Source organism: Anguilla anguilla, chromosome 5 (genome assembly GCF_013347855.1).
Source record: "Anguilla anguilla isolate fAngAng1 chromosome 5, fAngAng1.pri, whole genome shotgun sequence".
Taxonomy (NCBI): Eukaryota; Metazoa; Chordata; class Actinopteri; order Anguilliformes; family Anguillidae; genus Anguilla; species Anguilla anguilla.
In genome coordinates, this window is record NC_049205.1 from 50670621 (window position 1) to 50691069 (window position 20449).

The 20449-nt window shown below is 39.8% G+C and overlaps 3 protein-coding genes across 7 annotated transcripts in view; 2 read left to right on the forward strand and 1 right to left on the reverse strand.

Moving 5' to 3' along the window:
• The first annotated feature begins 289 nt into the window (after positions 1–289).
• LOC118227160 (histone-lysine N-methyltransferase PRDM9-like) lies at positions 290–6366 on the forward strand. 4 transcript variants are annotated; one of them, XM_035417330.1, is made up of 8 exons: positions 290–386; positions 494–566; positions 1290–1358; positions 1805–1911; positions 2263–2522; positions 3193–3260; positions 4193–4380; positions 4521–6366. In XM_035417330.1, exons 3-8 carry the CDS (start codon positions 1294–1296, stop codon positions 5489–5491), a joined length of 1659 nt encoding a protein of 552 aa, XP_035273221.1. In that variant the 5' UTR covers positions 290–386; positions 494–566; positions 1290–1293; the 3' UTR covers positions 5492–6366. The 4 variants fall into 4 exon arrangements, with proteins under 4 accessions (XP_035273221.1, XP_035273222.1, XP_035273220.1 ...); XM_035417331.1 differs by lacking the exon at positions 494–566 and having other exon boundaries at positions 321–386; XM_035417329.1 differs by lacking the exon at positions 290–386 and having other exon boundaries at positions 397–566.
• Positions 6367–6597: 231 nt separating this feature from the next.
• Positions 6598–19148, reverse strand: pnpla2 (patatin-like phospholipase domain containing 2). Its single transcript, XM_035417332.1, has 9 exons — positions 18530–19148; positions 17096–17328; positions 16471–16536; positions 12169–12378; positions 11837–11897; positions 11443–11643; positions 10477–10609; positions 10137–10259; positions 6598–9687 (listed from the first exon to the last, which is right to left on the reverse strand). The coding sequence occupies exons 1-9, from the start codon at positions 18714–18716 to the stop codon at positions 9348–9350; spliced, it is 1554 nt and encodes a 517-aa protein (XP_035273223.1). The 5' UTR covers positions 18717–19148; the 3' UTR covers positions 6598–9347.
• abcc12 (ATP-binding cassette, sub-family C (CFTR/MRP), member 12) overlaps positions 18415–20449 on the forward strand; it is a 32321-nt gene continuing 30286 nt past the window's right edge. The window contains exon 1 of one of the 2 annotated variants that reach the window (XM_035417326.1): positions 18415–18561. The gene's annotated coding sequence lies outside the window, so the exon portion shown is untranslated. The remainder of the gene's footprint in view (positions 18562–20449) is intronic. The other variant, XM_035417325.1, reaches the window with a different exon arrangement.

The window sequence follows — 20449 nt, forward strand, 5'->3', positions numbered from 1 at the left end:
CTTGGAATTGTTCTCATTTGACAATACAGTACTCATACTGGGTAGTGTATATACCATTGTTCCTAATGTGAGAATAGCTTCAGTGATTAAAGTAGTCTGAAACCACATAAAGCATAAATTCTTTTGCTTTTCTGTACTATAGTGTGTGATACATTTTATAAAATGTCATTTCTAAATTGTTGATGGAACTGCAGAGAACGCAGAGAAATTCGCTTCAGCCAATTTTTATAGAATGGAAATGTTACATTTTTTTCATAGAGAAAACTTACGATTGATTTCATGACTGAGAACGAATAATCGCTTTTATTTTGATATTTTCAGCCCTAGTGGCTACCAGAACTAGATGGGTAGATTCGCGGCTAGCTTCATTTACGATTCAGATCAAGGTAAAGAAAAACTTATATGTTTATATATGTATAGTAATGTAATTTCATACCTCAAAAAACTTGCATTCCATTCGTGGACTTAAATCCTGTGTCTGTCATTAATTTAGTAAGCAGGAGGGGGCGTGAGAATGCTTAAACAGAGTGACTATAATAAACCATAGAAACGGCGGATTATCGAGGGTGAGTGTTTTTATTGGCTTGCTTGATAGTGTAACTACGGATAGGGCTATGCTGCTAAAGTTTATAAATGCCAGACGCCAAACCAGGAATTATCATGATCCTACGCACGAGACTTCGAGCTGGCAAACTACTAGTTATGTCGTTAGTGTTTAAAGAGATGTTAGAGAATGCATATGTTCTGAAAGTTTGCCGATTGTGCTTGGTGAACGAGGTGACCAAGCGTGAACCGACCTATCGATTCTCGTAAGCACAACACGGAGTGGCAACATTGCATCTGTTCCATGAGAGCATGTTCCTTTTACGTTCTTATTTATGTCGCACGAGAATGATTTTCTGTATGTCGAATGGAATGATTAATTAAAATGCTCACGTATTGCTTACCACTCTTTCACTGTTTAACTGGAACCTGAATAGTGGAAACATCCGGATCTAGATCACCTATATCCAGGTGCTTTCCTTCATTTTTTGCTACCCGCTATCAGCTCGGGTACTGAACTACCTAACTGGAAAGCTTGGGGCTGGGAGATAATTCCAATGAGTTTTGGGTGGGGGGAAAAGATTCCAGATTCACCATAAATTATCATTTCTAATAGGGCTCAAGATTTCCCCAGACCTAGGAATCAGGAGTAGTGAGAGAAAATGGACAGTACTTATAATCGCACTTTTGTTTTTGCTGAGCCCTGACGTGAGACTGAGCAGTAACTCTCTGGTTCTGGCACTCAGCTTGATGGAAGAGTCCACTGCTACCCATAAAGACACATCCTTGAACTTGGAGCTTGACTGCAATGGAAGGTAGTTTCCCTCGGCCATTGGCTTTACATTACTCTCAGCTCCCAAAGTATGAGATTATGGCTTCAGTGGCACAAGTGACATGCCACTAAAATATGTGCAATTGGTGCAGTGATTTCGTTTGGACTAGCGTCAAATCAAACACCAGTACCATCTGCAGCTGAGGGTTATGCATGGCCATGCATAAATGACCAATACCATCATGAGAGAGGGGGGATTTTAATTCAGTATTCCCTGCCTCGTTGCAGTATAGTGATTCATGTGTCCTGCCTGCACCAGATGGGGTGTGTAGCCTTATCTAACTTAATAAATTAGTCATACTGTATAGGCTAATTCATATGAGAGGTGTTGAGGTTTCTCAGTAGTTTGCAGCTGGGATATATTTTTGATGTGTTGTACGAGGGACTCAATATGGAAAGATGTTGATGCCAGAATCTTTTTTTTTTTAGTTGTCAGCTGAAAAACGAAGAGCTCTTTGAGTCTCAGGAACCAAACAAACTGAAAGGTGACCCAGAGCTTAGTGTTACAGAGAGCCACACAAAAGTGGACTTCTGGTGTAAGTTCTATTACAATTTGCTTGCTGTCTTAATTGAATTCCCATGTCATTGCATAAAAAAATGTTTTCTTCACTAATGGAATATCTTCTTGAATCGCAATAATGACTCCCATTGTAGTTAGCCTGTGTGGTAAAGTTTAAGATGATTAACAAAACATTTGCCTAGTCAGTGTCTGATTAAAAATTGGTGTGTGTGATTTTACAAATTGCATGGTTACTGAATACCAGTGACTGATAGGCCTAAATAAAACGGTCTTTTTGAAATAAATAAAAAAATTTCAGACAGATAACATAACAGATTATATATATATATATATATATATAAATATATATTTGCTTCCCTGTGTGTAGTCTGTGAAGAATGTAAGGAATACTTCATAGAGGAATGTCCAACCCATGGACCCCCGGTCTTCATGCCAGACACACCTGTGGCCTTAGGGGTGCCCAACCGTGCTGTTCTCACTGTCCCATCTGGAATCGAGATTATCCAGGAGGGAGGTGGAATGGACGTGTGCTGCATGGACAAACACATCCCAAAGGGGGCCCTGTTTGGCCCTTACCAAGGAGAGGTTGTCTCTCAGGACAAGTCCTCAGGCTTCTTCTCCTGGATGGTGAGTTCAGCAGACACATCATCTGGATTTCATTATGGGTTACCCCCCACAGCAATGGGCATACTATTATACAGTGCGCTGAAAAAGTATTTGCTCCCTTCCTGATTTCCTGTATTATCACATATTTGTCACACAGAATGCTTTCAGATATTTAGACAAAATGTAATATTAGACATGTGGAACCTGAGTAAACACAAAACATTTTTTTGAATTATTATTTCATTTAAACAAAAAAAGTGTGCTTGATTCCCTTTGTCTAATATTACATTTTGTGAAAAGCTCTGAAAACATTCAGTGTGACCAGTATGCAATAATGGAGGAAATCAGGAAGGGGGCAAATACTTGTTCATGGCACTGTAGATGGCTTTCCAGATTTGTGTGGTTAATAGACATTCACAGACATCACCACATGTTGCGTAGTTGTTGTCAATCAAAGGTATTTAGCCAGTCATCATTTTACAAAGAAGAACAGCGGTCCGAATTGCAGTATTGTTTATGCTTGTATTATTTAATAATTATATTGTTTGACATATTTATGGGATCTCATATTATATTCTTAATTTAATTTACATTAAGGCACTGTTATACGTAAGATGTTACACTGAATGGTAATTGTATTATTGTCATGTGTTTTGGGTGTTTTATTTTAATTTCCTTATTTTTTCTTAAGATTGTTGATGAAAACAACACATACAAATCCATTGATGGCAGCGATGAAACTAAAGCCAATTGGATGAGGTATTTCATTCAATGCTACCATAAACACATGCTATTTTTATTTGGTGTGAAGGACCATTGTAGCATGATATTCTATTATTCTAATACCCCTAAATGTAACTAAATCACATCAGTTATGTAGAGGCATCAGTCAAAGCATACAGTGGATTAGCTTGTAGACAGTCTTAGTGGTACCATGTTGAAATGTCTTCAAAACCATAGAATATGACTTTGAGACATTTTTTACAAAATTAGTGTCGCTACCATCTTGGCAAATTTATCCATCCATTTAATTGCAGATATGCACAGCTGAAGCCTAGTCCAGCTGCTTCCTAACTGTGGATCTAGACCCACTGCTGGGGTCATAGGAGGGGTTGAGGTGGGTTGTGAGAGGACACATGGCAAAAAGTACAATCACACACTTCACAGGAAATGCATTTGCAAGTGGAACATGAACTCAGAAAGTTTGGGAACTACTGGACTAGCAAAATTTTGTTGGGAACTACTGGACTAGCCAAAATATACTTATCACCTGTTACCATGGGTGAATTAATAACAAGGGCGCTGCTGCAGAGCTTTTGTTTTTGGTACATGGTTAGTGGCTGAACTTTTTACTCCGTTATTTAATATGCATGCATGATGTATATTGAGCTTTTGAAGGTAATATTACTAGCATTTGAGTAAAAATAAAATGATTTATTACAGATGAATAAGAGAACTGGATCATTGTTCAATATTCACCTTACATTAGACTGTAGTGGTTCTTCACTAATTATCTAAGTTTCATTGAGTATGCATTACTTGTATCTTGCAAGACTGTTCAGAATGTTCAGCTGTGCAAATAAGTTAAATATGATCATAAATCATCGTCATAATTCATCACCTTTCAATACACTAAAGCAGCCATGGGGAAAATGGCGACGTTCAGGAGTTTGGCCTTTGTTTGGCCCTAGGTATGTGCGGAATTCAGCGGAGGAGAGTGAGCGGAACCTGACTGCCTTTCAGCACGGTGAGCACATCTACTTCCGGGTATGCCGGGACCTGGCAGTAGGCGAGAAACTGCGCGTGTGGTACAGCGAGGACTACATGGGGAAGTTACACAGCATGTCCCAAGACACCATTGACAGCAACCTTGCCACCGGTGAGAGACCTCCTCTGCTCTTCGAGAAAGGATTACACTAGGCTACACTATCTATATAATATCTATAGACACTTTTTCCCCCACATTTTTGCAGTTTTTGTTAATTCTTTATTACATCTATACATGTCTGTTCCCTGCAGGGGTGCTCATATGTTCCCAGTGTGGGAATAACTACAGATGGACATCACATCTGACGAACTGCTCCCAGTGTGGGAGCAGCTTTAGCCATTCAAGCAATCTGAAATTACACAACCAAACTCATACACGGGCGCGCCCGTACCAGTGCTCCCAGTGTCAGAAGAGCTTCAGTCAGTTAGCTCATCTTACCCTACATCAGAAAATACATACAGGGGAGCACCAATACCATAGCGCTCAGTATGGGAAAAACGTAAGACACTCAAGCTCTTTACAGAAACACCAGCAAAGTCGTACTGGAGCACTGCCATACCACTGCGCACAGTGCGGGAAAAACTTCATTCACTCAAGCTCCCTACGGAAACACCAGCGCAGTCATACAGGAGCACGCCCATACCACTGCGCACAGTGTGGGAAGCATTTCAGGCACTCGAGTTCCTTGAAAAACCACCAGCAAGCTCACACAGGGGAGCGCCCCTTCCTTTGCTCCCACTGTGAGAAGAGCTTCACTCAGCTAACTCATCTAACACTGCACCAGCGAACTCACACGGGAGAACGCCCGTACCACTGCTCACAGTGTGAGAAGAGCTTCAGTCACTTAAGTACTCTGAGGAACCACCGACAAACTCACACGGGGGAGCGGCCTTTCCACTGCTCCGACTGCGGCAAGAGCTTCAGCCACTTAAGCACTCTGCGGAACCACCAGCAAACTCACACAGGAGAGCGCCCGTTCCACTGCTCGGACTGTGGGAAAAGCTTCAGTCGCTCAAGTACCTTGAGGAGACACCAGCAGACTCATACAGGGGAGTGCCTGTACCACTGCTCTCAGTGTGGGAAAAGCTTCAGTCACTCAAGCACGTTGAAGAGACACCAGAGAACTCATACAGGGGAACGTCCATTCCACTGCTCCAAATGTGGGAAGAGCTTCAGTCGCTCAACTACTTTAAAGAAGCACCAACAAACTCATACAGAGTAGGAGAATGGAGGCACTTTGTGTTCTGTGCATTTTGGGTAATGATGGTATGCAATTTTTATGTGTTTTTGTTTTTCTATTTATGCTCTTAATTGATAATATTACTGCAACAGTGCTCCAAATTGACATTTGAAAATGTATGTTTCCGTATATTTTTTGCCACTTTATATTTAGTAAAAAAAATATCCAATTTAAATCCAATTTTAAATATTACCAGGACTATTACAGTTCCAAAAAACGAGTTTACTACATTGTCATTAATACTTTTATTTTGAAAAGATGTATGAAACATTAGTTTTTATTTAATATACTGCATCTGACAAAGCAGTTATTACATTCTATTGCAATATTAAGTGTGTGTAAAAATATGAACATTGCCTAAAATTGAATATATGCTAGAGTGTGGATGGTGAGACAGTTGAACTCAACTCAATAACTTGGAACATTCATATTAAATCACGGTGCTTTTATGTACTTGATAGGAAAAAAAAACGTCAGGGATGAGTTTTCCCAACTGTCCCTTGTTCTCCGATGGTCACCAAAGAAATTCAAGTACCAAGTAATTAAGTGCAATGATTTTCTTTAGTATCTCAAAGTGGCCCGTATTTATCTCAACTTCATTGTGAACCTGGAATGACAGCAGTTGGCTTTAAAATCCAACATATCATTTGGAAGTGTCACAGGACTGGGGAGGTGTGTTTGGTCACTGATCAATATTTAGTGTTGAGGAAATGTGTGGTCATGAGTGTTCAATGAGTTTGCCTTGATTGGCAGTACTTGAATAAATCCATTTTACACAACTGGGTCTGCCTACTACAAATTATACTCAGAAAGGTGGAATGATTTAAAAATAAAGTCCCTTGAGTTTCAATTAGTGATGAAGGTTTCAGCATAATTCTGTTTAAAAGAATGCAGCTCCTATAACAAGACTACCCAAGACATAGAGCAAGACTTAATTTCTTGCACCCTCGTATTATGTTTGGGGTCAATTTGAAACCATTTAGTGTTTGACATCTCTTCAAAACCAGTTAACTGTACCAAAAGCCCTGTACCAATTTTGTATACAAAGGCGTGTGGGGGTAATTTTGTAGCCATATAAAAACGCAAGACAATATACAACCCTTTTTATTTTCTCTCTGATTTTTTGTGGGTGATTCTGGTGGCACTTTCCCATACAGGTTTAAAACTAACTTTGTTACTTCAAGCTCTAAAATGAGAAGTTTCTTACTTATATTTAATATTTAGGGATAAAAGGCTAGTCAGTTGGGAGACATTAAGAAGGTGACAAAGTGTCAAACTTTTTATATTTCAATAATTATGTTGGTGTAAACTGTTTGGGTCAGTCTAACTCCAAACATAAAAGGCATCGTAACATTTCAACATAATATAATGCAAGTTCTTAGACATGGATGCCATAATCTCTGATTGTATTCATAGACAATTTGTTGGCAATACAGAAAGAATGGCATGGCTAAAGGAGGCAATAATTTGAACCTTACCACCTTTGAGTTTCCCCCTTCAAATAATGCCAGTATAGCACAAGAACGTCAGTGTATTTGCCAACTTGCAGGTAAGGCAAGATTAGGCAACAGCATAATTAAAACTTTTATCACTGTCAACATAATCAGTATAAATTTATATTTACATTTTTTAATATTTACTAGTAGTAGGGCAAAGGTGATTTTCTGGCTTACACAGCTACTGTGTCTAAGAAATGCAAGCTTGTTCGTTGAGCTGAAAAAAAAGAGGCAGGTAATCTTCCCTTGTTTTGGGTAAGCAATCAGTCACCCACCACATCGGCTGGTAAAGTATTTTAGTTATCAAGCACAGCGTCATTTACTACAAAGTTAAAGTTCTCATCTGATTTCAATTAACTGTGCATATCCCTACATAGAGACTTGACATTCACAGCAAATAAAATTAGTACACTTATCACTGTGCAAAATATAAATACAATCTATGCAGCAGGCAAAATTAGCTTAGAATAAATGAGATGCACACACATGGTAGTTTCAGACAACACCCCTCAACATACAAACTATAAAAAGGTACACCCATCCTTTTCTGCACTACACCATAGAATGTTATTTGGATGAAGGGTAGCACACTAACAGGAGAACTAATCAGACACAAGGGACAGAACCTGGGAAGACCACAGACATGTTTGAGATGATGTACATTAACAGTTTGTATGCACAACAATTAAAACACAAAGATTGGCACAATAAGGGTGTATATATTATGTGCAAATAAATTTAGCATTCAGCCTTTTCACACCTGGATCACATCAAATTACTGTATATTCTCAATAAAAGAACAATTAAAACGCACAGAATTCAGCAGAGGTTCTATTAAATAATTCTACAAAAAAGGCACAAACTTTTCTCCCAGATTATTCAATATAAAGAATAGTACTGAATTCACAAGTGGGTGTAACAAAGTGAATATTCATTTTTAACTGAAGAAGGAAACATTCCCTTCGCAGTGGTAGATCCCCAGCTATTGGCTCTCAAAAAAGCAGAGGTAACTGGTAAAAGTAACCCTAGTTAAATTTGATGATCCACGATGCAATTACTTATAAAATAAATACAAATAAGCAATATGTGAAATTCACATACTTTCCAGTCTCAAAACCTTTAAAATATTCTACATTTTAACATATTAATCAAAGACAAATTATTAGAATGTTGCTGCCAAGACGTGGCACAATTCAGTCAAACAGGTGTATGTTTGCATTGAAAGTACTAGTAAGATCAAAAGTTAATGTGCAAATTTCCATTTCCTTTCTTCCAGGAAACTCTGATGTTCTCTTTATTTTCATAATCAATTTAGATTTCACTGACTACTCGTAGATTATAGGTGATGTATAGAATGTCAAACATTCAAAGGGTTAACGTGAACACAGACATGCATTGCTTGGTGATTTACTTGCAAGCTGTAGCTGTATTTGCCACTCGGTTACTATTGGTTGAGAACGCTCGTGGCTGAAACATCAGAACTTTTTGAAAGACATGAGCAAAAAATCTTTCATGAGCATTATATATAAAACTGCCTAGTCAATTTTCTTGAAGAATGCAGCCTCTTACCCTTACTTTATACCACTTAAGGATATAAATCATTTCAGTACTCATGTATAAATCCACTTCCTCATGCCAAAAATTCACTTGACCCTAAATTCACTTGCATCATTCAGGTGTGTCCAATATTGAACAGTCTAACAAAAACAAATATAATCACATTCAGGATATTACATTCAGGAATTAAACAGACTCATGGAAAACAAAATGGCTCTAGTACAGTACACGTGACACTGCATTGAAAGTTCAATTTACCTTTTCCAAGTATCTGAGACAAACTCACTGGTATTCTGTAATGGACAAAAATGCTCCAAGACACTGTACAGTACGAGTTAGTGCTGACCAATATTGATGGAGACATACATCTTACTATCCATCCCAAAATGTTCTTATTTCTACTTTTCCCATTCCTTCATTGCTCATTCGCATTATTTTTTATGGTCTGGCAGCATTAACTTTCCTCAGCCTGGAAAAGTTATGAAATGTGAGAAAATAGAAGCTTTACAGATTAACTAAACGTTGTAGTTAACTGGTGTCTCCACTGAGTTAAAAGACAAGAGACAAAACCTGAAGGCATCACTGATCTTGATATAATAATGTAGATTTCAAATATATACTTTGTTAGTCAAAGGCACTTGGCACAGCAATTTGGAGGTTTGGAAATAGTCTACTTTAGATTCTTTGGGCCTGACATTATAATAGTCAGTTTGTCGTTTTTGCTCCATGAACCTCCGTAAGTCTTGTTCAGGGCCTTCCTGTGGCAGGGAAAGACCTGAGGGATCCTAGGGGATTCCGGGGTCCCTCGCGGAAGATGGCGGTGACGCCGTGGAAGCTTCAGGGCCCACCGGGCGCATTACCAGCCCCTCCTCTGGCTCCTCGGCGAGGGGGCCCAGGCCTCCTTCCGCTGAGGTCTGGGTGAAGATGGACGCGCGCAGGTCCAAGTTGACGCACAGCAAGCCTGGCAGAAGCTGCCGCTGGTACTGGTCCAGGCGGAGGATGAGGTCCAGCATGGAGGAGCTGCCCCCGCTCATCCAGCCGGGCAGGATGCTGACGGGCCTGGGCCCGGGCCCGGGCCGGGCAGGCAGGGACTGGGTGCGCCGCAGCTCCACCTGGTAGGACAACCTGGCACACACACAGGAGACGGGTGAGGAAAGCATACCCCCGGCTAGAATGATTCACACTGAACATGATCTCTGCATTTTATGATACATGTAAAAATAATTTGCAATTCATATTAACCAAATCATATTAAGCAAATCATATTAAGCAAGAACAGTATGTTTTAATAATTTTTAGACCTGGACAACAACCATTGCATTGCGCATAGTACCATGGATTTTATAATTATTTTACTCGGTATCCTCACTGGCATTTACGATCTACCTTATTGCAATTCTGGTACTATAGCAATGATTTGTTTTACCTTATTTTGGGCATCTATGGTCAAGAGGTTCAATATTATGATAAAACTACCATGACAACATCTACACATGCATCACAGACTTATGGGAAAGTATGGGAACTGAAATTCATTTATTGCAAAACTGATGCCTGTTGGTGTGGATCTTCACCTTGCAGACACCTGCTGGGACAGCCTTCTCCTGGCCTGATTCAGAAAGCATTGCGCCAGCTTCACCATTTGCTCTCGAATCCATCCAACATCCTCCTGTACGTCTGGCAGCCACTCCAAAAGCCTGCCATAGAGGGAGGGTGAGAAAGGCATTCATAATACACTTGCGCATACACTCCAACAGTTTCCATAAAGACACTTACAGTGAACTCTCCAACACTCTCATACACGGACATTATACAGAAAGACTGAGTGAGAAACTACATCAAAAAAGTGACAGAGATGCACAAACTAGCTCAGAGAAATAATGATACACGGACAGTCAGAAACATAGAGCGTACCTAATAGTCATAGACATAGCAGACTCCAAGGGCAGAGTGTATGGAAGCATCATGGCTGAAGCCATCCTGATTGGCAGCAGGTTGCCGAGAGACTGGAACAGGCTCCTCCTCTCCTTGCAGGCCTCTACCAGTGCTTAAATGGGAAAGAGACTGCTCATTCATTTTTCTTCTTAAGCACTGACGATAGCATACTTAAAAATAATTACTACAAATGGCTACCCTGTTCAAGTGATACTTAAAATTAGTGTGAATGAGTGAATATATCATGTTTATAACACATACTTAACATGTGCCTTCTAAGAACCACCCAAAAAGGAACAACAGAGCAAAATTACTATGGTTCAAAGTCAACACTAACTAAAGATGGTATTTCCGATTTTCCAAACATATGTGTAGCAAGCAATAGAGGACACAATTGAGGTATTTGCTATTTTGTACCAAATTTGGCACGGACAACTTGTTTTAAACCCGATGGCCCTGAATGACTTTCAGTAATTTTGAAAATTTCAATAGGGAAATTAAAGAAACAGATATGGTAATAGGGATATTCAATCTAATTGACATAATAAAATATCTGTCAAACATTGTGACATTTTATTTAGCCAGTTAGGTAAAAATAAGCACTGAAAGTCAGCAATTTATCTGGCAAAAAAATAGTTTGCAACTAATACAACAAGCAATGTTGGATGAAAACGAAAACAATCAGATGCTGATCAATTAAAAAATAAATAAATGCAGGATATTCAAAATATTTTACCATTGATTATAATTGCTCTCCAGCTACACAAGTTAAAGCAGCAATATTTACAAGGTGCTCCAGACAGCAAGCAGGGAAACTAAAGGCAACAGGTGTCAAGCAGACCCTAGCAGTAATTTTGTGACACTTTTGATGCTGTAGCCAAGCCATGTGCTAGTCTGGATTCCCGATGCTCAAACTCTGAAATATTGTCAGCCCAATGTGGCTACCTCTGTGCAGTCTTGGGGGCAGGTGCTCAAAAATGTGATCCTCTGCTGTGGAGTTTTCACTGAAGACAGCCACCTCCCTCCCGTCATGGTGGTTCACTCCAGTGGCCACTTCCTCTTCCTCGTCTCCCTCCTCTTCTACCTCTTCCTCCTCCCCATCTGCTCTTCCAAGTGCACGTTGGGGTCCTCGATATTGCAGCAGTCCTGAATATCCCAAAAGAAGGTTGTTCATTCTTTCTTTACAACCAATGTTAATAGTAATAGTATAGTACAGTAATAGTAACCCGATGAACAACCAGCATAATGCACCTGGAGTAAGGTGCCCAAACCACCCCCCCCCCCCCCAAAAAAAGAAAAGAATACTCATGGCCAAGAAACACAATTGTCTCTCTCTTACCATTCCTCCTGATGAAATGCAGGGCATCTTTGTAGCCCTGTTTGCACATGGCCTTCATTGTCTACATAGAGATACAAGAAGAAGACATTCAATTATCTGCTGAGGTGAACATCAGGTGAGCTCATGCCAACATCATTTTTCATTTTTCAGACTCAGCCTTTACAGAGGGCGCTTCAGCTCAGCACATATCACATGCTCAAGTATCTGTCAGTATGTTAACAGGTGGAGTTTCACTAAATACTTGTGGCTGTAAGGACAGGGACCCTGGCAACAGGGCGACCCGGCGAATGCTGTGTGTGTGTATATGCAGAAGACAGTAGTATGAGGAGTACCTGTGGGTCAGGGGGGAAGAGGGCCTTCGAGACCCTGTAGAGATTTGTGAGGGTAAACTGAATGCTGGTGTTGGTGAAGCGCAACTCATGCAGGTTGGTGGAGGTGTCTCTAGGGCAGATGTCACTCTCTCCAGAGAAGGGCGACACTGTGATTGTGTTCTTCAGCTCGTACTGGGGCAGGTTGTCTGAAATCCCTCCATCTACATATCGCTGAGAGAGAGAGAGAGAGAGAGAGAGAGATATCGTATTATGTTCCTACACATTATTCCACCTTTAATTAAGATTTTTAACTCCGCATTATTATTTGTTTCATGGGAAACACACAACACAAGACTGTGAGCAATGCCATGGAAATATTTTACAGCAATGCAGGGCTTGACGTTAACACATGCCACCTGCCAAATGTGGGAAGAGTTTGGCAGTGTCGTGTAACTCCCGTCATTCTTACCAGCCACTTTGGCGGGTGACCATTTGGTAGCACTTTCTATGAAAAAAACCCCATTGTAGTCTACAAAAGACATTATTAAATAATAAAGTCAATCTGAGGTGATACTACATGGCATTACAACTCCTGTCCATGATTTCAGAGTCACTTAGAGAGTATATTTAGTGCTGCAAAAAAAATAAAAACAGAAAGTAGGCTTAATGTAAATCAGAGCTGTTTGCCCATGACAATTCACTGCATTGTTTAATTCATTCAAAATCTTGCCAATTTAACAGGCAGAGAAATAACTCATATATGCACACAAAAAGGAAATAAAACACAGCAAACTGAAATTATCAGGAATTCTCATTTGCTATCAGAAAAATCTCTAGCAGGCACCGAAAATGTAGAATTCCAAAAAAAAACTATATAGAAGGACAGAGGACAGTAGAGAGCACTGCTCTTAATAGCAGGGTTGGCCAGACATTCAGTTCTCATTACAACTGGGCAAAGGGCACTACATGTTATAGAACATCTAAAAATACATCTAGCATGGCCTTTACAATAGTACTCCAAACACAAGCTCAAACTCATAGTGCCACTCAACTGGTCCTTAACTACCCTCACCTCATTATCACATGAACACAATCTAGCTTTAGGTAAGCAAAGTTTCACAACACTCAATTACAGTCAACCTGATTAATCTGAAACCTTGAAACATGGAACCTAAATCCCAAAACCAGCCTGATTGGCTATTGAACTCTATAGGGCTATTAACACTAACTGTGAAGATATAGTCTACCAGTGTACATTTATTCTTTTTCAGAGACAAAAATACGAGACAGATCCAGACCAAGAGTAACTTTCATGACATTCTAGCAATTAAAATAAAAAACAGAAAAACGTAGGCTAATTATTGCCAAAATGATTTCACTGTAGGACAGAAGAGGTAGAGGCAGACACACTGTACAAAAATATATATGTTTTAAAGATTACGTTTAAATAGCCTACATTATAGCAAATTATAATCTTTCCTGAAACCCCAAGTGCTGTTAAGGACATACTGACTGTTCCATTAGCAGCACAGCATTTTCTGGCCATAGCTTGAGGAACAGTTAGTATTGTTCTTGCACAACAATAAAAAAAGATAAGAATAAGCATAATCAATTCTATACATTGTTGCCTGTAACTATCACTTTACTAAGCAATAGTTATTTTCATGTGTCAAGCTCTTTTGATTAAATTTACATTTTTTGTATGTATGCTATGCTTTCTTGAATTTTTATGTACACTATACTAAAATAAGACATACGATGTTGACTATACTAAAATATAAAAATTTGTATTTAATTCCAACAAAGCACAGTGAATAACTGAAAGTGAGAGACAGTGAGAGCAGAGTACACAAGCTCTACACAGAACTTTCCCCTACTTCTCCATTCCCAGCATGCAAGAGGGCTACACATGATAAACAACTGCTGCCAGAAATGTGTTCATAGGAAAGAGAGACCATAACACCAAGGTATTTAAAGAAAAAAATCCTGCTGAGTCATATAAGTCAGCATGTGCATGTGCGTGTGTGTGTGTGTGTGTGTGTCTTAGGGAAAGGGTGGTGCAGGGAGTGTTTCAATGCTCATGTCTGAGAGAGCAGCTTTTGTTAGGAAGACAATCTGGGTTTAATTTTAGCCAGTATGAACAGTTAGGAGATTCAATGACCTTAAGCCCCCCCCCCCCCCCCCCCCCCCCCCCCCCACCCACCCACCCACCCCAGCCCACCCCACATAACAACATGCACCAGTGTTCCCACTGTTTCAGGGACCTCTCATTCTAATAGTGTTATATTACATTCTTCCCATGCTGAGAGCTACACACAGACTCATGTGCTGCAGACCACAGAGGGGTGGAGGAAAGAGACCATTGTGTAATCTTGTTTTAAGTAAAATCACAGTGACAAAGAACATGCTTTCCTACTGCAAACAGTGTCCATTCAACACTGTCACACATGGGCTGACTTCATCACATAAATAAGATATTCTTGGAAAGATTCAGCAGGGAAACACAGCAAAACGGTTAAACACCCTTTAACATTATGTAGCTATACCCATGCCAAGGTCTCACGCTACATACAAAGTACTGCTGAAGATTCCAGGAGTAGACAATGAATGGCCAGACTGATTATTAACCTGACACTCATGTGTAAATACATTTTTATATGTTTATATCAGGACCTTTAAATAGGCCATGTTTGTCATGCACAGTCATATGAAACCAGAGGAGCACCATCTCTTAAAACACTGAAACACTTATCGTTGCTGTCTATTGAGAGCAAGGTTTGAAATTTTCTTTAACAATACAACTCATCTTGTTTTTAGTACAACTTGTGACATCATGTGTATCGTTTCCTTTCTTTCACCTTTCATCAAATGGGTTCTGATATTTTTTCCCCCACTTTGGCAATATTGAGTTTTGAGGTCATTCAATACATAAAATCTATGAGGAATTTTGTTTGGATTGAAGAGGGCAAATACCACATTGTGGAGAAAGGGAGGTATTCACTCAGAGAGAAAATGAAAGGGGGGGGAGGCACGAAACTCCCCAGAGCACAGCAACAAAAACACAAAATAAGGAGAGACGAAGAACAAGACAAAAGGTCAGAAAGCTATGGTTGGAAAACAGGGACATGGAGAAAGAGCAAGAGAGAAGGAGAAAGGAGAAGCAAGCAAGAGAAAAAAGGAAGATAAGGATGCACAGACAGGAGGAAAGAAGTAGGTGGGTGAGAATATCGAAGGGGTCGGGGGCAAGAGAGGCACATAAGATCGAAGACTGACAGAAGGGAAAGCAGGGGTAACAGATAAAGTGCAGAGGATGTTTCACAAGAGGAATGAAACGGATCACACTGAGTACAAAGAGCATGGGATGACTCATAAACAGAGAATGAGAAAGCGAAGGAGCAATGATGCAAATGGATAATAAAATAGAGCGTACATTTACACAATCCTAACATCACATAATTAATAGGAACTGATCTCAATGATTATACACCCATTGGTATTCCAGGACAATCAGGTCAAGGAATAGTGCGATAACTACTTCATAAAAGAAGTGCACTACACAGCACCCTAATGTCCCACTGCATTCTCTGTAATAGAAAGCTAAGAGGTGCCAACAGCCATTATGACAATCATCTTGTATGATAAGAGCACTGAATCCTGGGGCCCAGAAGGTTATAGGCTAGCTACGCACTACTTGATGCAGCATCTGAACACTGCTGAGTGCATTTTAGTCACATAAACCTACGGAGATGCGCTGAATTAAAATATGCAGGGAACAGCTGACCATTTATATTGATATAATGGACAGCAATGTGGGATCAGGTGTTCCACAGTCATGATTTTGACTATTCTACCTAAATACATGGATATTTTATGAGGCACTCTAGTTTCTCTATTTCAATGGCATAAGTGGCAAAGTAGATTCCTCTCAGAGCACTTGAAGTCCCGTGGGATATACACACACCATGTGCCCCAGGAACACATACCGTTCTTTCAATATCGCTGTGAGACTGCCAGTTACAGGCTTGTTTTATAAATGTCATGCGTTTTCTGAATGGTACCCCATTACCATTACGATGCCCTCTAAACTCCATGAACAGCATGCCCTGCCGACATCACTGCATACCCCATCTTTGGGACCAATTTTCTATGCCGTCCATGTGACAAATTGAATACACAGATTCAGTTACAACCATTTTTGGGTCAAAATATCTAGATACAGAAAATATATGAAAGATAACTATTCCCGATTTTGGGAACACCACCGAAATTTCTCATTGGATGATACACAATAAGACAGACAAGTAAGAGAGGCAAGACACTTACCACACCCTGTAATGTAGGAGGAATAAGGCCACAGTATACAGGAATGTAGGCACTGCATACACATGCCTGGACACAGAAAAGTTTGTTAAGTTACAAATACTCAGTTTCAATTAAGTAAAGAACCTGTGACAATATGGATGGTGCATAAAAAGTATTATTTCTGATAGACAATAACTTGTGACTTAAAAATCTTTATTTAATTTATAATTTTGTCATCTACAAGTATGCTTGAAATTCTATCATATCATGTATACTACATGAGAAAAATCCAAAAATTTCAGTAACTGGGGATCAGTATGTCAACCGCAATTTCAATCAGTCCATTTATCAGACAATCAAACTGACACTCAGTCATTAATAGCATGGAAAAAAATAAAGGACTGATAATGCTAAGGGTGCATCAATCAGTCTGATCAGCAATCAGTCAAAATGAGTCTCATAACATAGCATAAAATGTGCTAGTGCACAGTGTCAGTCAGTCACGCCAGTGTCAGTGTATGAGCTTATGAATGACTGTGTTAAAAGGATTGTGGTGCAGTAACTCAGTCAATGCATAAATCAGTGCCTGTGTGTTCACATCCACTGGTATTGGTATGTCAGTTGAGTGACCTCAGTGAGACCTCACCTGCACCAGCTCCTCTTTACTGTTGAACTGGGAAACCAGAACATTCTCTCCATCAGACACGCGGGTCAGGGAGATGCCCAACCGCCCGTTGGCGAGTGTGTGCGCATCTGGAGGAAGGGTGCGGTACAACATGGTTCGCATGATCTTCACCAGGTTGAAGGAGGGGTGCATGGGTCCCAGAAACCGTTTCCGGGCCTCTTTCGCCACATCAATAATGTTCGCCCCTGCCTGACCTAGAAAGATGGACAGAGTTCTTACTGACACTGTAGTTGGTAAATACTACACTATCAGTAAAGGACATTCAGCACGGTCAACAGGTAGAAACATGTTCAAACAGAAAAACCGACAAGAGCATGACAGAAAGCAATGTTCTGGCTAACCAAAACTGTACTTTTTGTGCTTTATCTACTACACACATATCAATACAATGTTCCCTCAAAATAGCATAATACAAAATAACCGATACTGTTTTATGACACCAAGGCCTAAATTTAAGAGTGGAAGGTAGCACTGTTACAGATTGTCGGTGCTGTATTTAAACCAACAAGAATACATCAGCAATTAGAAAGAAGAAGTGATGACCAGGCAGTAATTTCAATCTACACTGCCACAAACTAAACAATTTACAAGTCACTCATATATTATAATTCTCAAAACTATACCAACAGGGTGATTCTCAAACTAGATCCTGGTGACCCCCTGTGTAAACCCCCTGATTTTCGTTCGACCACAGCCGCAATCCCAGAACGTGCAAGCTGTTCATTTCTCTTAAGTAGGTGCTTTTCATGTTTCGAGGGATTGTCAGACACGTCAGAAATAGCATTGCTATGAAGAATAAAAGTTCCATGTTCACATTGTGCTATATTGCAACAAAAACTTAACTGATACAATTCAGAACTGAGGCGAATCAATAGGAGGTTGGACACGTGATTCTTTCATAATTTTTTGACCCCTTAAATTTATTATCACAACGCAGATTTGGCTCGACATAAATTGCTTTGTCTTTGAATTCTTCATTATCAACGAAATGGACAGTTTTAGTGGCCACTCACTAATTAGGAGCCTGATTCACCTCAGTCTTTAATTTGATCAATTCAACAATTTTGTTACCTTCCAATGCAATTTGATCAATTCAACAATTTTGCTACTTTCTAATGCAGTTTTTTTTGTTGCAATGTAGTACAATAAGCAATGTGAACATGGGCCTCTTATTCTTCATGACATGCATAGCTTTTTCTGACATAATAGGACATAAGAGGGTAAATAATCGTTCTAAACATCAATGGCTTGACATATGAACCTCCTGTTAAAATGCTGGATTGAAATTTCGGTTGGAACTAACGAAAACCAGCGTACATAACGGTTTGAGAATCAATGGGTTAACGTCTGCTACTACAAACAAAGATGTCCGGACAGCTAACGATAACTACGTACCCAAACATGCTCCACTGACGAGGGCAGACGCGGTAAGAGCACCCGCCGAAGCTCCGTAAATATGTCGTGCATTGTCTACTAAAAAAGGTGCCTGTTCCTGCAGACAACTAGCAACCCCAACATGATAGATGCCGAGGAAACCACAGCCTGCAAAGGAGATGTTCCAGGGCGATTCCAGGGGAAACATGTTTTAGTCTTCTCCTTGAAGTACTCTGTAGAATGCAGATGTTCAGAAGACACCTGGTACTACTCGGCAACAACCGGGGAAATCTTCAGAGTTTAAAACTTAAATATACTGACATCTGAGACGACCTGCACTCGTATCTAGCTAGTTCCTCCGAAAATCAGCTAATCCAGCTAGCTAACAATAACTAAAGGCGTTCTTGTGCCTTTGTCGTTTTTGGTTAACCTTTTATATCCATGCCACGTCGCCATGAAGCGTCTTTTAAACTTACAATCTGTCACAATTTTCGAAGAAATCCATTACCGGCAACTCTCACTATAATTCTCTCTGCTGCCTCAATGCAATTTCCTTAGCTCCAGTAACTGTCAGTCTGCGCAGGGCCTTATTTCAGTTCTGTTTTGTAACAATAAAGATTTCGATTATTACCCACTGGAAGCAAGGCGGAGCGTAAGGCACACGTGGGGTGTCTAAATACCGTGTCCAATCAAATCTCCGGAAAGGACAACACCCGTCCCAAGAAATGTTATTGACTAGTAGGCCTAGGATTGCCAGAACATTGACCCCAAATGTAGATAAATAAAAAATAAAAAAACATGCGAAAGTCGGCGTCCTTAAATGCTGATCCACTTTTCAACTAACGATTATATTCTAACATATATAACATATATATGTTCTGCCTGAGTTATACCTTCACAGTCACACAGTAAGTTTTTATAAATTCAACAAACACTCATGACAATCAATTGATTAGTTGTCATAACAATGCAGCTATGCCAAGGCTTTTTGAATTATGTATTCATAATGACAACAGTCATCTTTTGATATAATACATGTGTCTTAGAAGGCAATTACATATTCCAATGAAAATATTTTCAAAATATTATTTTATTGGATGCCCCTTGTAATGTAGGCTTCAGCATAGTAGAATATATGGCTCTTGAATTTTAAGATCAGAGACTCATGTCCCATACCGGTGACAAAAATGAATTTCCAGGACTTAGGACACAGATGTCAAACTCCAGTCCTGGAAGGCAAGAGTGTCTGCTGGTTTTTGGGGTGTTCTCAGCACCAGTGGTTCATTTAGGTCATTGATTCGCTAAGGAATCCACACACCATGTTCTCAAACCAGCTGATTGTAGAAGAAGCCGCAAAAACCAGCAGACACTGTGTCCCCCTTGGGATTCAATTTGACACCCCTGTCTGAGGAAGTCGAATCAGGCCCAACCATGGGAATTACTCTACTTAGTCCTGTTTTAGTTTGTTGCTGTCTCTCACTCTTGTTCAGTGAATTTATCATCCCTTAATATGTTTTCTTTTATCATGTTCTAACTATCATCTGTTCTCTCCCATTTTCACCTTCCTCAGATGATTTATATATTGCCTTTAGGCAGTGTTCTGCTGGCTTCTCTTTATCCTTCTCTCTCCCTCGCCCATCACACAGCGTTCCAGTCAAATTCAACATTCCTTCAGGGACTGTGAGCCTAGATCCTCTCATTCTGACACAAGAGTTTGTTTTTTATTTTCTAGTGACATTGCAGCATGAACTTTCATGGAATCCTTTCAGTTAAGTGTAACCTTTAAAGTATTTTTGTCAATTTTATTTATTTATTAAAATTATGTCTATCAATGAGTAGATGTTGATGAAATCTGTTAGAGAAGGTAAGCAATAAAGAGGTGCATTTAATATTCAGCAGTAACCTTTTTAACCCTAATCTTAGTAAAATATATTAAGTAAT

What these genes read in the sequence shown, in the direction of transcription:
- LOC118227160 (XM_035417328.1), top strand. Translation starts at nt 634, where the DNA reads ATGCCAGACGCCAAACCAGGAATTATCATGATCCTACGCACGAGACTT. An exon ending in CACAAAAGTGGACTTCTGGT is followed by an intron (nt 1,912 to 2,262) that starts GTAAGTTCTATT and finishes CCCTGTGTGTAG; the next exon opens with TCTGTGAAGAATGTAAGGAA. An exon ending in TGACAGCAACCTTGCCACCG is followed by an intron (nt 4,381 to 4,520) that starts GTGAGAGACCTC and finishes TGTTCCCTGCAG; the next exon opens with GGGTGCTCATATGTTCCCAG.
- pnpla2 (XM_035417332.1), bottom strand. Translation starts at nt 18,716, where the DNA reads ATGTTTCCCCTGGAATCGCCCTGGAACATCTCCTTTGCAGGCTGTGGT. An exon ending in GCCCCCAAGACTGCACAGAG is followed by an intron (nt 10,610 to 11,442) that starts GTAGCCACATTG and finishes TTCCCATTTAAG; the next exon opens with CACTGGTAGAGGCCTGCAAG. An exon ending in TCCCAGCAGGTGTCTGCAAG is followed by an intron (nt 9,688 to 10,136) that starts GTGAAGATCCAC and finishes TGTGTGTGCCAG; the next exon opens with GTTGTCCTACCAGGTGGAGC.